The sequence below is a fragment of the Mustela erminea genome, chromosome 18 (assembly GCF_009829155.1).
Source record: "Mustela erminea isolate mMusErm1 chromosome 18, mMusErm1.Pri, whole genome shotgun sequence".
NCBI lineage: Eukaryota > Metazoa > Chordata > Mammalia > Carnivora > Mustelidae > Mustela > Mustela erminea.
In genome coordinates, this window is record NC_045631.1 from 21,631,507 (window position 1) to 21,648,501 (window position 16,995).

The 16,995-nt window shown below is 45.8% G+C and overlaps 2 protein-coding genes across 8 annotated transcripts in view; one reads left to right on the forward strand and one right to left on the reverse strand.

Annotated features, from left to right (window-relative positions):
* TEFM (transcription elongation factor, mitochondrial) overlaps nt 1-16,995 on the reverse strand; it is a 44,003-nt gene that overhangs the window by 22,289 nt on the left and 4,719 nt on the right. For both annotated transcript variants that reach the window (XM_032319615.1, XM_032319614.1), the window contains exons 3-4: nt 3,142-3,491; nt 1,693-2,156 (exon numbers count right to left, since the gene is read on the reverse strand). In XM_032319615.1, the coding sequence (XP_032175506.1) occupies nt 1,693-2,156; nt 3,142-3,208 (531 nt within the window). In that variant the 5' untranslated portion in view covers nt 3,209-3,491. The remainder of the gene's footprint in view (nt 1-1,692; nt 2,157-3,141; nt 3,492-16,995) is intronic.
* The window catches only part of ADAP2 (ArfGAP with dual PH domains 2), a 29,199-nt gene continuing 28,820 nt past the window's right edge, over nt 16,617-16,995 (forward strand). For all 6 annotated transcript variants that reach the window (XM_032319609.1, XM_032319607.1, XM_032319611.1 and 3 more), the window contains exon 1: nt 16,617-16,841. In XM_032319609.1, coding sequence (XP_032175500.1) covers nt 16,748-16,841 — 94 coding nt within the window. In that variant the 5' untranslated portion in view covers nt 16,617-16,747. The remainder of the gene's footprint in view (nt 16,842-16,995) is intronic.

The following is a 16,995-nucleotide window of genomic DNA, read 5'->3' on the forward strand; positions in this document are numbered from 1 at the left end:
TTTTAATGCAGTATTAATATTGAGACATTAATCAAGATGATGATAGGAAGCAATCAACTTGGGAAAGTAGGGGAAGAGGAGTTTTTTTAACATACTGTATTCAGGTTTCCTATAGGGCTTCTAAGGGGAAATGTGTAATAGATAGTTGGATATGCGGATTTAACTCTGCCGAGGCTGGAGGTAAGAGTACAACAGCATCTCTGTACCCTCACACAGTTCATTCAGTTGTACGGATAAATAAATTACTGTGCTCTGTAGATACAAAGGCACACAAGCAGGAACATTTTATAATTCTATACCCATCTTCCTTTCACTGCTAGGGAATGGATAAAATATCCATTAAACGCAGGCTAGTTTGGATGCCCAAACATCTACAAAATACAGGCCTTCTTTTGATTCCTGAGTTCAATGATTCTCAAGCTTTAGTGTACATAAGAATTACAAACCAGATTACACATGGTACTTCATGGGCAAGAGATTTGAGGAAAAGAACATACTTTATTTGGAAGTCAGTATAATTGTTCTCATCATATACAAAATGACTTTAGAACCCATCCCTGTAGAAACGTTGCAACTCTACTATAATGACTATAAATAGTACTTGTAGCCAAATCGGAACAGAAATCCAAACCCTGAAAATTTTGGTTCAAATATGTTCCAGATCAACTGCAGAAGTTGTTCTATCTGTAGTCCATGAATGGATTTCATGAAACCTATATGTCCTCTGAAAATGTATGCAATATTCTATGTAAATGTGCTTTTTTGGTTGTTTTTCTGAAAAGAGGGTCCTTAGCTTTCATCAGGTTTTCCGAAAGTGTCCATAATCTTCCCAAAACTGAGAACCACTGGTCCAGAGAAAAAATGTGCTTACTATTGGTACGCAATGAGAGAATATTTTATCACGTATTGCTACACAGGACCTAACCTCCTCCTCCAAGGTTTAATGTTTGATGTGCCAAGTAATTCTAATATTTGTTTTTTAAGACAACACTGAAAAGGATTTGCTTGTAGAATGCCTTTTCAAAGGGGGAACAGAACTTTAAAGAAACTTTAAAGAAAATAACTTTAAATCCTGCTGGAAAGACCAGTATAATGTTCTGAAGTCACTCCTTGGTCATAACCCTCTTTGTATCTTAATCTCAATATAACCCTCTTGATAGACATAAGTAGTTCCTCAATTCCTCTTCAATAAATCTTGCACAAACCTGTTTCTCTACAATTGTTCTTCCTAGAATGCCTGCCTCCTCCAATGAGCCTCATTCTCCTTCTCTAAGATCTAGGTTTTGGTCAACTTTCCCCAAACAGGCACAGCCCATGGTTCTCTGTCCTTTCGACGGCCCATTCACTCTCTCCCCATCTCATTCATCTGTACTGATCACATACCAACTAAACTATAAGCTGTCCTGCTGCCCAGAATAGTACTTTGCAAAGTAGATTCTCAATATGTAGGGAGCAGTATAACAGATATTAAGAAAAAACAGTATACCAGGGCACCTGGGTCACTCAGTGGGCTAAGCCTCTGGCTCAGGTCATGATCTCAGGGTCCTGGGATTGAGCCCCACATCGGGCTCTCGGCTCAGCAGGCAGCCTGCTCCCTGCTCTCTCTGTGCCTGTTGCTCTGCCTACTTGTGATCTCTCTCCATCAAATAAATAAAATCTTAAAAAAAAAAAATTAAAAGAAAAACAGTATACCTTAAATCTCTCTCTCTCTATTTCTGGTTTGATGAGCTTTCTCAAGAGCCGGTTGTCCTGGAACTTTCTTTTTTTCCCTCCAGTCTCTGGACAAAGAATGGAGTTACAAACTTGAATGGCTGTTTTATACTGGAACAAGGGCACATTCATTAAACTCTCCAAATTCTGAAATGGCCCAAACTTCTCTCTGTGCTCTATAATATTGACGGATTTTCTTCCACGAAGCAACCTGAAAGCTTCAAGTTCTTTATTAGATGCCGTATTCAACACATGCAAGATGGTAGCCTGCTGTTCTGAAGAGAAGAGCTTGTCAAGTGCATTTCCAGGTTCCTTTGTATTTTCATCATAAAAAGCAGCATTGGGAGTAATCTTCTTAGGTGCATCGGATTTTTTCCAACAGCAGGAACTATGTAGCGCCTGGATTAAGGATGACCTTAATGGAACTGGAAAACATCGCCACCTTCCTAAAAGGAAAATTCAGCAAAATGTAAGCTGGAATGTCCTACTTCTTTTTAGGATTAGTTGTGGCTTGACTAGAGCCCTCGGAAAGGGACAGAGACATTCTCATAATCTTAGAAGTAGTATACCATACTCGCGAGAGGTCTTCTGATTTTGTGGATAAGTCCCAAGTTTTAGGACCTAGAAATCCTACTTAATGCCTATAAAAAGAGCATGTATTTAAGACAATGATTTCCACCGCTGAAACGTTTTTGACATTTTTAACTTTAGAGGAATCTTTGTGTAATTCGTATCTCTCGTTAGGAATATTTTCACATCCATTTTCGCTAGTTTCTTATGCGGTGCAACCAAATAAAATTAAATCGTATACGTTTATAAGACGTGTTTTAGCTGAGTGGCGGATGTAACGGGCGGCTTTTGTTCTCACCGGTACACTTTTCCAGATTTCTACTACGACTGTTTCCGCAAGCAGAAAAACAAAACACCACATTAAGAAATAATTCTGGGGGCGCCGGGTTGGCTCAGTGGGTTAAGCCTCTGCCTTCGGCTCAGGTCATGATCTCAGGGTCCTGGCATCGAGCCCCGCATCGGGCTCTCTGCTCAGCAGGGAGACGGTTTCCCCTCTCCCACTCTGCCTGCCTCTCTGCCTACTTGCGATCTCTCTCCGTGTGAAGTAAATAAATAAGATCTTTTTTAAGAAACAATTCTGCAAAACCAATGGGAAGTCACTCAGACACCGCGGCCACCGGAAAATACCACAGCCTGAGGTGAGCGGACGGCGGTTCGCATCTCAACCCTCCGCCCGCCACCCAGTCGGGGAAAGGCCCGCCCGCGGACCCCTCCTCTTAGAGCGCAGTCGCATCGAGGCTCCCCGTCAGCTCAGCCAAGACTCCAGGAGGGAGGGCTGGACGGGCGACCTGTGGAAGAGGGTACTCCAGGACTAGAGGCTAAAGACAGGCGGGAAATTAACCAACATTCCAGGTACCCTACCTCCCGCCACGAGCAGACTACCGACGCTCATCCTTCCAGGTAAAGCACGGGGTTCCCGCAGTCCCATCTTCCTCCACTGACTTCCGGCCCGGGGGTGCTTCGCCTCTTAGGGCCCGGCCTGGCGGCGCAAAGGTTCCGGCGGCAGCGGCGTTCCGGCGGGGGATGGGTCCGCTGAGCTGCGCGGGAGCCACTCCTCCGCTGCGCGCCTCGTGGCGGCGTCCAGCCAAGGCGGTGTCCTCGGATCCCGAGCCCCCGGGTGGTCTGCACATTCATTCCACCGCGTCCTGGAGACGTTCTGCCCAAGGCCGGCCCGTGACAGCCACTGAGCGGGGTCTCTAGGAAGAAAACGCCTAGGCGGGTTTTAGTCCGTGGTTGGCCAGCTCCCCTCCTTCAGGGAGCCTCCCTGGGTTTTTTCCAGGCACATGGACTGATAAGGTCTTGTGGCCCTGCCTGTGGCGCAAGGAGCGGAGTTTGGTGAGGAGCATAGACGGGTACACAAATAACCGTATCACTAGGCAGAATCGGGAGAGGCAGGGGTTCAGGGAAGGGCGAGCGGTAGGAGGAGGTGGCTTTGCCTCTGAGACTTGAAAGCCACAGCCTCTTTCCATTTGGAAGGGATGGGGCGAAGGGGAGGGAGATGAGGCAGGCACAAAATTTGGTTGGGCCTTGAATGCAAAAAGGGGTAGTTGAATAGGGTCATACCAGAGGTGTGTTTCTAGAAAATTTGCCGTATATAAAAATGCGAGGCTAGGGACTCCTGGGTGGCTCAGTCAGTTAAGCAGCTCAGGTCATGATCTCAGATCCTGGGATCCAGCCCCACATAGGGCTCCCTGCTCAGCAGGGAGTCTGCTTGTTCCTCTCCCTTCTGCTTGTGCTCTCTCTTCTATCAAATAAATAAAGTCTTAAAAAAAAAATCTAAGAATCTTATTAATTCCTGGAGAACTTAGAACTGTAAGAAGAAATAAACTCAACTTTTTGTGCAAAATCCTCCAAATAATTTCCTTTTCTCCTGGCTTATTCTGCTTATGAGGTGTTACAGGTTGAATTACATCCTTCAGTAAAGGTATGTTGAGGGGTGCCTGGGTGGCTCAGATCTTGATTCCTGCTCAGACTATGATCTCAGGGTGGTGAGATTGAGACCCATGTTGGACTCTGCATTCGGTGGGGAGTCTGCTTGAGATTCTCTCCCTCTGCTCCTCCCCTGCTCTCTCTAAAATAAATAAATAAATAAAATCTTTAAAAAAAAAAAAAAAAAAAGTATGTTGAAGTCCTAGCCCTCAATTCCCCAGAATGTGATCTTGTTCAGATATAGGGTTATTGCAGATGTACTTAGCTAAAATGATGTCATCCTAGAGTGAAAGCGAGTGACTAATTCAATATGACTGGTGCCCTTAAAAGAAGAGGACCAGGGGAGCCTGGGTGGCTCAGTGGGTTAAAGCCTCTGCCTTCGACTCAGGTCATGGTCCTAGGATCCTGGGATTAAGCTCAGCAGGGAGGCTGCTTCCTCCTCTCTCTCTCTTTGCCTGCCTCTCTGCCCACTGAGATCTCTCTCTCTCTCGGTCAAATAAATAAATAAAATATTTTTTTAAAAAAAGAAGAAGAAGAAGAAGAGGACCATATGAATGCCATGTGAGAATGGAAGCAGAGCTGGGAGTGATGCATCCACGAGCCAAGGAAGACAAGGATCACCAGGGGGTCGTCACAAACTAGGAGGGAGGCATGGAACAGATTCACCTTTAGAAGGAACCAGCCCTGCCTCTCTGTCTGCCTGTGCTCGCTCGTGCTCTCTCCCTCTGTCTCTGAAAAATAAATAAAATCTTTAAAAAAAAAAAAAATTTAAAGAAGGAACCAGCCCTGCTTATATTGTGATTTCATGCTTCCAGCCTCCAGAGCTGTGAAAGAATAAATTTCTGTTGTTTTAAGCCGCCCTGTTCCGAGTACTTTGTTACTGGAGCCCTAAAGATCCCTGGTGATTGAGGCTTTCAGAGATGACAACGTTCACTGGCAAGATGTAATAAATCACTCACTAACTGCACAACCTTAGACAATGTCTCATCCTCTCTGAACCTCAGCTTCCTCATTTGTGAAATGGAGATAATGGTACTTACCTCACACAGAGGCATTAAAAACAATGCAGAGAGGGGGGTTGGGAGAAGGGGGGTGGGGTTATGGACATTGGGGAGAGTATGTGCTTTGGTGAGTGCTGTGAAGTGTGTAAACCTGGCAATTCACAGACCTGTACCCCTGGGGATAAAAATATATTATATGTTTATAAAAAAATAAAAAAGTAAAAAAAATAAAAAATAAAAAAAACAAAACAAAACAATGCAGAGAGCCTGGCACATACTAACGGTTCAATAAATATTAGTTCCCCCTTAAAAGCATGAACTCTTCCTGGCAGCTAATTACTAATGACCTTCAGGGGAAACTCCCGCATTCATTCAATATCCTTTGACCTGAAGCTGGAAGTGGGAAGGAAAGGGGCGACTACTGTAGGTGCACGATTTACTGTAAACCAGACTCTGTGTTCAAAATGAAAGTTGTAACTTTCCCCAGAAACCAGGTCCTTCTCGCTTCCCTGTCTGTATCACAGAAATCCCTGGCTCCTCCCACTCCTTTCATCACTGTGTCTAGCCTGTTATCTGGTTTCTGCGTGGTTTTTTTTTTTTTTTTTAAGATTTTATCTATTCTAGAAAGAGAGAGAACAAGCAGGGGGAGAGGCAGAGGGGGAAGCAGACTACCTACTGAGGAGGGAGCCCAAAATGGGGCTCTGTCCCAGGACCCTGGGATCATGACCTTAGCCAAAGGCAGATGCTTAACCAACTGCGCGACCTGGGAGACCCTGTTTTCTAGTTTTTATTTTTTTTATTTTTTTAAAGATTTTATTTATTTACTTGACAAAGATCACAAGAAGGCAGAGAGGCAGAGAGAGAGGGAAGCAGGCTCCCTGCTGAGCAGAGAGCCCGATGTGGGGCTCGATCCCAAGACCCTGAGATCATGACCTGAGTCAAAGGCAGAGGCTTAACCCACTGAGCCACCCAGGCGCCCCCTGTTTTCTAGTTTTTAAACTTTTTTGGCCGTGGCACAGGATGCATAGGTGTATGGTGTGAAACAAAAGCTTCATTAAAAAAATACTTGCATTATGACATATAATGCATCTTTCTATTTTCTATTTTATTTCATTTAAAACAACAACACCACACTGGTCCATTTTTAAACTTGCCGGACAACAGGTGGAGACCTGTAGTAGATTATTGTTAGATAGGTCAGTCTGAAGCTAAGGGAGAGGACCGTGCTGGGGTATAGATTTGGAGGCTGTCCACGTAGAGGGATGGTGTTGTAACCCATGAGTACATGGATGAGCCAGGGAGAGGTAGTGTGGGGACACCACACCAAGTCAAGGAGAAAACTCTGGGAGCACCCGCACTGGCGGGAAGTAGAGAATTCGGTTTCTCAAAAAGACAAAGAGGCAATGTTTAGAAAGATTTACTTTTGTTTTTAGATCTTGTTTATTTGACAGACAGAGATCACAAATAGGCAGAGAGGCAGCGGTGGGGGGCGGGGAGCAGGCTTCCTGCTGAGCAGAGAGCCCGATGTGGGTCTTGATCCTAGGACCCTGAGATCATGACCTGAGCCAAAGGCAGAGGCTTTAACCCACTAAGCCACCCAGGCACCCCTGTCTAGAAAGATTTAAAAGGAAACAGAACAAAGTCAAGTGAAAGAGACAAAAGACATAAAGGATTTTGAGGAGTTAAGAGACTTCTTTTTTTGGAAGCTGGGTTAGTTGGAACCGCTAAGTCAATATTAATTTCATGACTCACTACTACATGGTATTCGGTAAATGCTTAAAAACATAAGAAGTTCAATCAACCTTAACTGCAAAATGTCCTTTTTAATTTTTAAATATTTTGTAACTTAAATTCAGCTAATTAACATATAACGTGTTGTTTGTTTCAGGAATATAAAATGTTCTTTTTTTATAAGTTTTTATTTATTTATTTGACAGAGAGAGACACACAAGAGAGAGTGAACACAAGCACGGGGAGTAGGAGAGGGAGAAGCAGGCTTCCTGCTAAGCAGGGAAGCAGGTGTTGGTTGTATAGTGGTGAGCATAGCTGCCTTCCTGCTAACAGGGAGCCTGATGCAGGGTTCAGTCCCAGGACCCGGGATCCTGACCTGAGCCAAAGGCAGACACATAACAACTGAGCCACCCAAGTGCCCCTAAAATGACCTTTTTAAACTCTCTCTTGCTATGGCTACCCTAGTGAGGGTCTCACAGTCTCTCACCTGGGCTCTTGCACAATCCCCCTGAGCCTCAATTTTCCAGCTGCCGATCAACCTAACCCCTTCCCTGTCCTTCATACACACCCCACCTGTCCTGGCCAACAGATTTGGTTGACCAAATCTCCCAGTTCCTGCCGTGAGGTGGGGCCTCACCTCCCTCTCCTAGCTTTTTCTCTGCTCTCCACCAGGCACCCGCTGTGGCACCCCACACCCACAGCGCTGACTCTCCTGAGAATCCCTAATTGAAGGTGGGGAGCTGTTTCTTCAGGGAAGGCGAACCGGTTATGGTAATCCCATTTCCCTTTACTAAGGATGAAGATTAAGAATGGGTGGGATTCACGGGCGGTTCAGTTGGTTGGGCGTCTGTCTTTCGCTCGAGTTCTGATCCCAGGGTCTTGGGATCAAGCCCCGCCTCAGGCTCCCTCCTGGGCGGGAAGCCTGCTTCTCCCTCAGCCTGCCACTTTCCCTGCCTGTGTTCCCTCTCTTGCTGTGTGTGTGTGTGTGTGTGTGTGTGTGTGTGTGTGTGTGTGTGTCTATTAAATAAATAAATAAATAAATGAGTGGGTATGATTCGGTTTGGGGCATATTGGGGAAAGATTTTATATCATCATAAGGAGTGGGAGGAGAAGCAGCCACCTCCCCTTTCTTCCTGAGGCCCTGAGGGTGGGATGAGGAGCTGAGAGGAGCGGCCTCCTGCTACGGGACAGGCCATGCTGACAGGAGCAGGAAGAACAGAAAGAGGGGGGAGTTCCGAGGCCTTGATGACATTCTTCAGCTGCTGGGCCATCCCTAAAACCACTCATCTGCAGACTTCTGGTTCAGTAAGAGAAAAACTGACCTAATGGTTTCAGCCACTTGTAGATCAGTATTCCGTTCCTTGAAGCTGATAATTTCCTGCTAGATACACCCACTCAGGAGACAAACGGGGCGACGTGAAGTTCCCCTGCACATGTCTCACGCTGTCTCACCCCTGCACCTTTGTGCCTGCCAGTCCCTTTCCCTCAGATTCCCAGCCCCCTCTGCAAAAAATGGTCTGAATTCTCACCTCCCGAGGGCCAACAAAGGTGTCCCCTGCCCTGAAGAGCCTCCTCAGTCAGACCAGAGCACTGTCCCTTTTGCCAAGCACTTGACTGATCTCTCTCAAAATACATCCTGTCTTGAACTGTAAGGCTTTTCATTTTGTTTTGGTTTTGGCTACATGTCTTTGTCCCCTTATTTCACTCTCTATACCTTTTCTGAAAGGGATCTGGAAGCTACCAACCAGAATATATCAAGTCTCCTGGAGACAGAGGAGCTCAATGGTTATGCTCAGACTGTGGAATCAGTCAATCCCGTGCTTTAACCCTGTGTTCCAATCCCACCATACTAAAAGCATGAACTAGGGCAAGTGACGGCACCTTTCCAAGGTAGGTCCCTCTAGAGTGCATGAGGGATATAAGCCACAATCATATCCCCTCTAATACCCAGCATGTTGCCTGGCATGGTGAGGATTCAAGTGTTTGTTGAAAAATATTAATGCAGGGACGCCTGGGTGGCTCAGTTGGTTGGACGACTGCCTTCGGCTCAGGTCATGATCCTGGAGTCCCGGGATCGAGTCCCGCATCAGGCTCCCAGCTCCATGAGGAGTCTGCTTCTCTCTCTGACCTTCTCCTCGCTCATGCTCTCTCTCACTGTCTCTCTCTCAAGTAAATAAATAAAATCTTTAAAAAAAAAAAAAAAAGAAGAAGAAGAAAGAAAAATATTAATGCATTCCCATACCTAATATCTAAAACGTTCATTGTGTTTGGGGAAAAAAATTACAAAAATTAAAAATTAGTACTTCATACAGGGAGCCCACTTCTCCCTCTCCCTTTGTCCCTCCCCCTCACTGTTCTCTCTCTCTCAAATAAATAAATAAAATCTTTAAAAGAATTGTAATTCTCCAAGCCATTTGAATTAGATATGCACCGTATGAGGTTTAAGTGTTTATTTAGTGATATTATCTTCTTTATTTTCATTCAAAGTCGATCACCTCCTCAAACATAGCCAGGATTCCCACAAAAAGGCTGTTGATTCTTGGATAGATCATTCTGGCCAAGGTGCACACAACATATCTCCTTGCTCCCCTTCCCCTAGTGATATTTTATAGAGGAAAGATAATTGGTCTTCCTAATCTTACTCTGGCCAAAGTTTTGGATTTCTTTTCTGCTTTTATGTTACACTGTCCTATTGTCTTTTAAAAAAGTATTACACACAATTAAAACGATAAGGCAAATGATCAAAACAGAAAGCAGCGTCTGCAATTTGAAATCCAGAACAGAATGCGTGGGCTTGTGCCCCGATACTGCCTCATATAATATATGTGTATCTCAGTTTACATCTTTTTTCTTTTTTAAGATTTTATGTATTTATTTGTCAGAGAGAGAGAGCGGAGGGCACAAGCAGGGGGAGCCGCTGGCAGAGGGAGAAGCAGGCTCCCCACTGAACAGGGAGCCCAATGCAAGACTCGGTCCCAGGATCCTGGGATCGTGACCTAAGCCTAAGGCAGACACTTAACCGACAGCCCCCCAGGAGCCCCTCAGTTTACTTTTGTAAGAACAGTTTTCTCTTTTGTAAACTAAATTTCAAAGTACCACTCTTACAAGGTTGTGAAAATGAGATTATGGAAATCACTGGGAAAATAGAAGATGTTATACAATGGAAGCTTTTTTTTTCATAATGGAAGATATTATTAATTGGATCATTGATTATATGGATTGAGATGAGGGGTGTGATTGTTTAAGAAACCACCTCAAGAGGAAAAGACTTAGTTGCTTTCCAAAATAATCCTTGGGGCACCTGAGTCTTGATCTCCGAGTCGTAAATTCAAGCCCCACCTGTGGTGTAGAGATTTCTTTAGATAAATAAATAAACAAATAAACTTTAAAAAAATGAAATACTCCTCTATGTGATTAATTTAGGTTAAGCTAAAGGAAACTGAAGTTTTAGCTTTTCAAGCCTAATTTTTAAAAACTCTAGTTCAACAGGATTAGCATGCCAACATTCAAACCACATTTCCAACAGATGTCACCCTAACCTCTTCAATTGTAGTTGCAAGTAAACCTCTGTAACTAACTTCTCACTCAGTGCTCCAGGTAATGTTATAAAGTGTAACCACCTAGTTATGATGTGTTAGTTCCGGACTTATTTTTCTGGCTCTTCAGAATTCACAACTGGATGTTTCAACTCCTTATATTTTGTTCAGAATGCAAACCCCACAATGCCCGATTGCCTGTAATAATAGGGCTTTCATTTCCACCCAATTCAGCCAACATTTTGCGGCAGGGGGGCATGTGGCAAAATTCACACAACAAAATAATCACCATTTTAGCCGTTTTATTCCTCTGTGATCAAGACCTAAGAGTCAGACGCTTAACTGGCTGAGCCACCCAGGAGCCCAATTTTAACCATTTTAAAGTGTATGATTCAGTGATATTTAGTACATTCACAGTGTTGTGCAACCATCCCCACTAAATAGTTCTAGAACATTTCCAACACCCTAAAAGGAAAACTTGTACCCACTCAGCAGTCACTCTCTGTGCCCCACCCCCACCCTCCAAGCCAGCCCCCCCCTCTCCCTGCCGCTGGCAACCAGGAATCTGTTTCCTGTCTCTTTGGGTTTGCTTGTCCTGAACGTTTCACAAAAATAGATCTACCAACATTTTTTGGGTTCGGCACTTGCTAGTCACCAAGAATATAAAGACAAATGGGACAATCTGCTTTTAACAAGATCGTTGTTAACTGGGACAAAATAAATTTTAAAAAATCATAGGACAATGTGATGATTATTGTAGCAGAAATATGAACATTGTGAGAAAATAGGTGAAGGAGATAGGACAAGCTGTAAGAAGTAAGATTTGAATTTGAACATAGAGGCAGGAGTTTGCTAGAACAGTGGGGGCTGGGCAGGAGGGTGGGGTAGAGGAGAAGGGGGCTGCGGTAGTAGAGGAAGGAGCTTAAAAATTTTTTTATTTTTATTTATTTTGTAAAAGATTTATTTATTTGAGAGAGAGAGAGAATGAGCAGGGAGAGGGTCAGAGGGAGAAATAAACTCCACGCTGAACAGGGAGCCTTATACTCCATCCTGGGACTCCAGGATCACGACTTGAGCCAAAGGCAGCTGCTTAACCAACTGAGCCACCCAGGTGTCCCAGCAGAGGAAGCAGCTTGAGGGAGGCACCACAGCATGGAGTTGGACCACTCTGTGCTGAAAGGATGTGGACAAAGCACCCCCCAAGCATGTTACCACCTCAGGGCCTTTGCACTTGCTGGCCTCTTTTTCTAGGACACTCTCTCCCCCACCCCCAGATAGGTGCCTCATTGGCTCAACCCCTTCCTTCAGATCTTTGCTTCAATGTCACCTCCTCAAAGAGGGTCTCCTTGACCTCTCTATCAAAATAGCATCTTCTAACCTTCTTTATCCCCTTACTGTGTTCCATTACAGCATTTTTTATTCTGGTGCCATATTGTATATGGGTATATCTGTCTTTCCCACTTGAAGGTAAGCTGCATAAAGGCAGGACCCTTTGCTTTGCTTATAGCTCTGTATCTCCAGTACCCATAACGGTGTCTGGCACATAGTGTATGCCCCATAAATATATAATGAGTGAAAGGAGCAAACACTTTGGTAGTACTACAGTGAGGAGTCCCTCTGGGCTCTTAGCTGCTTCCTATCAAAGACAAATTAACAGTGAATATACAAAGAAATAGGTCAACTCGATCAGATTCTTTTGCCTGGCTGCTTGATTTTCCGCTGTTGCACACGCCTGCCTCTTACTTCCATTCCAAAGGGAAACACTTTCGTGATCCCAAGTCCTCTCTGCTTTGTTGTTTATTATTTTTTTACCCATAGTCATTTCTTTGTTTAACTTGCAAATATTTTTTTGAATCCCTGCTACACAGCTGGCAGGTGCTGGGATACACAGATGATACAACAGACATGACCTTGAAGCTTAGGTGAGTAAGGGACCCCAGGAAACCAGTGAGCAATTACAGGAGATTCAGGTGCTTGAAAACACTAGCATTAAAGAGAGGAAAAGGCTTTGGGCACAAAGATACTCATTACAGCATTACGTATAACAACAAAAAATCAGGCACAATCTATGTCCAACAACAAGGAAATATACATCTCTCACGGACTATTAGGTAGCTATTAAAATGGTATCATGAAGCACCCATATCAATATGATAGGAAACATTATGTAAAGAAAGTTAAAGAAAAAAGGACATAAAATTGTATGAAAAAATATGATTCTGATGATATAAAAATGTATATATATAAATGGCCAGAAGAAAATTTAGGAAAAAGTTAAGAAAGACTGTTGGTAGAGGGGCACCTGGGTGACTCAGTGGGTTAAGCAGCTGACTCCTGATTTCGGCTCAGGTCATGATCTCAGTGTTCTGGGATCAAGCACTGTATCAAGCTTTGCACTCATGGGGGAGGGGAGTCTGTATGAGGATTCTTTCTTTCTGCTTCTCCCTCTGCCCTCCTCTTACTTGCACATGAGCTCTCTCTCAAAAATAAATAAATATTTTTTAAAAAACTGGTGGTAGGACTATTAAAAGAAGAATACTAGGTTGAACTGCAGGACATTACTATTTTTGTAGGTCAACTTCATGCTATTAACCTACTATATTGATGAAAGGGGGCCACGCAGAGCTGGGTTCAAATCCCTGCTCCAGACTATGTATCATCCAGGATGCATCATCTCAGTTGTGTAACTTGGGACAAATGTACTAAAACTCTCTCCGGGGCCCTCAGTTGTCTCATCTATAAAATGGGCATAAAATAGTTTATGCTTCAGGGTTGTATTTAAGATTAAATGCAATAATGGCTGACATACAGCAATCCCTGAATCAGTGATGGTTATACTCATGGGTTCTGTTTTCTTCCTTCTTTATTGTATCTTCCAAATTTCCTGTAATTGTAGTTAAAAATAATCTAATAAACATAATTATTTAAATTTTCAAAGGGGTTGTGATCTGTTCCCCTGGGATCTTGAGCCAAGTCCAGGGCTGGGAATGTGGTTGAAAGCTTTCTTCCAGCCCTGTGGCGGCTGGGCTCAGCTCACCAGACAGTGACCCTGAGAGCAGGGCTGGATGTTTGTGCTCTGAGGGACCCTGGGAGCTTTATTTACGAGGACACTCTGTCCCAGGCCCTGAACTGCTCCCTCACCCCTACGGCTGCTATACAGACTGAACCCATGAAGAAGGCTGCCTCCGCCCACCCTGCCCCTCACAGCCTGTCCCCTGATCCCAGTCACGACAGTCTTTGGCCCAGTGTTCTTCTTCCCTTTGGAGTAGCTTCTGGTTCCTGAACACAGACCTGAGCGGAACTCTGATCGTGTCCAATACCCATGACTGGGCTGTTGAGTTTCTGTTTGTGGTGATGAAAAATTGTAAAAACAGACAGTGGTGATGGTCGCACGACATCATGAATGTAATCATGCTACTGAATTGTACACTTAAAAATGGTTCAAAGCAGAATGCCTGGGCAGCTCAGATGTTTGGACACCTGCCTTCAGCCAGGTTCGTGATCTCTAGGTCCTGGGGTAGAGCCCCAGGTCGGGCTCCCTGCTCAGTAGGGAGTCTGCTTCTCCCTCTCCCCCTGATTGTGCTCTCTCTCTCTCTCTCTCAAATGAATAAATAAATTTTTTAAAATGGTTAAAAGGGCAATTGTGTGTTATAGAGCTTTTACCACAGTTTTTAAGAAGTAAGGGGGGGAAAAAATCCAGGAATGGGAGGACAAACGGGAAGGCAGGCTTGTCCTGTGGGATTTGGTGTCCTGGGGCTGGTGGACACCAAAAGACCTAGGTTTAGACCCCTGTTCCGCCCATTTGGCTCTTTGACCTTGGATAACTTCACTCCTCTGAGGACAGTATACTGCCCTCAAAGGACAGTCGGGGACCTCAAATGTGATCAAATGGTGTGAAACTCTGTGTGAAACAGCCAATAAGTGTTAATCAGCATTATCACCCTCACCTGCCCCAGAGAAAGAAACCCATTACAAACAAAATACAATCGTGCCTTTTATTTCTTAAATATTTGGGTATTCATTTAGTCTCCGAGAATGCCTGAAATTCCACCTTAAGACTTAGAATTCTATAAATGGAAACTTCCAGAAATAAGGGCAGGAAGAGGACAAACTAAAGCAATCTCTCAACCTCTGATTCCTCATCATGCAGGGGATACATTTTGCTGGGTTGGCTTTTGTGGGACCTCCGTCGTGCCAGAGGAGAGCGGGACAAAGGTGCATGAACCAGGAAGGCTGAGGGTCTTGCCCTGGCAGGGGCACAGCAGAGAAATGATATCCTTGCCCCGTCCCCTCTTTGCCCCCCTACTCCCCCACTTCGCCTTTCCCATGTGTCTCCTGGGAGATTTATTTCTGTCTTTTTTTTCTCATCTAAAGCAGAGGAAATGAATCATCTTTCAGCCTGTTTGGTCGACAGCCCCGTGCCCTCTGACCCTCTCTGGGCCCTCTCTGGTTCCTCTGGAACTGCCCCGGACTAGATTTCACCCTCCTCAGTAGAGACTCTCCTGGCTGGTTATTTTTGGTAACGTCCCCCTCCTCCCAGGCCCAGAGGCTTGACCTCCTCCCTGCTGTGAAAGATGGGAAATGATACACAGCATTCCACAGGATGGTCCCACAAGCTGACCAGAGGAGCAGGGAAACCAAAGGAGCCACCGTGTTCTGAGGATTTTATAATAATTTCTTTCTTTCTTTCTTTCTTTCTTTCTTTCTTTCTTTCTTTCTTTCTTTCTTTATTTCTTTCTTTCTTTCTTCTAATGAGGATTTAAAAAAATTTTTGTTTTAATTTATTTGACAGAGATAGAACAGGAGAACACGAACAGAGGGGAGAGGCAGAAACAAGCTCCCCACTGAGCAGGGAGCCAGATGCCAGACTCCACCCTAGGACCTTGAGATCATGACCTGAGCCAAAGGCAGATGCTTAACTAACTGAGCCACCCAGGCGCCCCATATTCTGTGAATTTCGTGTGCCACACATGTACTGGCACATCTCAGTGAAGATCAACGGATCTTCCCAGATCCTCCTTTTACAGGTGAGGACCACAAGGCTCTGAGAAGTGAAGGAATTTGTCCAAGGCCATGTAGCTAGGAAGTGGTGGAGCCAAGATTCAATGCCTGTATTCTTGGATTCATTCTATTACACCATGCTGCCCTATGGATTCACATGTATGCACGCATGTATGTGGAATTGGGGATACAGGCAGATCGGCTAGACCATCAGCTGCAGTTATCAGGATGGAAATCTAACATCCTTGTGGGTAAAGCTATATGCATATGACATATGGGTGTTTACCTACAGAGGGGAAGGCCAGTGTGTGCAGCGTGTGCCCCCGGACCACAGAGAAAAGGGTCAAGGAGGGACAGGAATGGTGGAGGGAGAGCCCAGGTTCAAGACCACCTAAGCCCTGCCCCTGCCAACACCTGGCAGTGATGGAACTTAACAGATAAAAGCACCTGGTAGAGTCCATGTTGGTGAAACCACACTTTCCTGGTGAACACAGTCATGCAACAATTCAATGGGCTTCTAAAAATGTGCAGGTGCTGTTTCCAGGAGTTACGTGGGATACGGAAATAAAGCTACTGACATTAAACTATCTAGAGTGGCGTGTGTGTGTGTGTGTGTGTGTGTGTGTGTGTGTGTGTCGGAGGTAGAAGAAGGATTCACATAAATATATAAATAACTGTGATGTGACGTAGATAGAAAGTGCTCAGGGCCACAGGGAGGGACAGATCCCATAACAGGGTTCCAGAAGGACCAGAAGCTGGAGAGATTGCTCGAAGCCGGGTATTAAGGAGGGTTTCCTGGGGAGGTAGCTTTGGAATGTCGAGATGTCAGCGCTCCATCCATGGACCGCTTTCCCGGAGGTTAGATTCTGTCTAATTTTCCAAGAAGCCCAGAGACGCAGACCTGCCCTCATTCGCCTTTTGCAGAGGTGGAAACTGAAGCCAGAGAAGCGGACTGGGTTGTCCACAGTCCCGCAACTAGCAAGCGGGCAGGCCAGGGTTTGCTCTCCGGCCTGCGCTCCGGTGCCTCCCCGCCGGGCGGGCCTCAGCCGGGGCAGGAGGGCGGGGCGAGAAGGGGGCGGGGCGATGGCACGCGCCGGGGGCGGGGCGGAAGCCTCGAGGGGCGGGGCTGGCGCTCGGGAGGCGGCGCGGGCGCGCGGGAGGCGGTGGAGCGGCGTCACTCTTCACCTGCCCGGGCGATCTCAGCCCCCTGGGCGGTCGGCAGGCTAGGGGGCTGCGGGGCTGAGCCCCGCTGAGCCCGCCGGGCCAGCCATGGGCGACCGCGAGCGCAACAAGAAGCGGCTGCTGGAGCTGCTGCAGGCGGCGGGCACCGGCAACGCGCACTGCGCCGACTGCGGGGCGGCGGGTAAGGGTGCGGCGGCCGGGAGCGCGATCCCTGCCCGCAGACCTCCTCTCCTCCTTCCAGACCAGGTCCTGTCCCGGGCCCCTGCGGGGGCTCTTCTGACACCTTCGGACCCAGTCCCCCGCCCACCCAGACAGCGAATGTCGGTCTGGCGCCC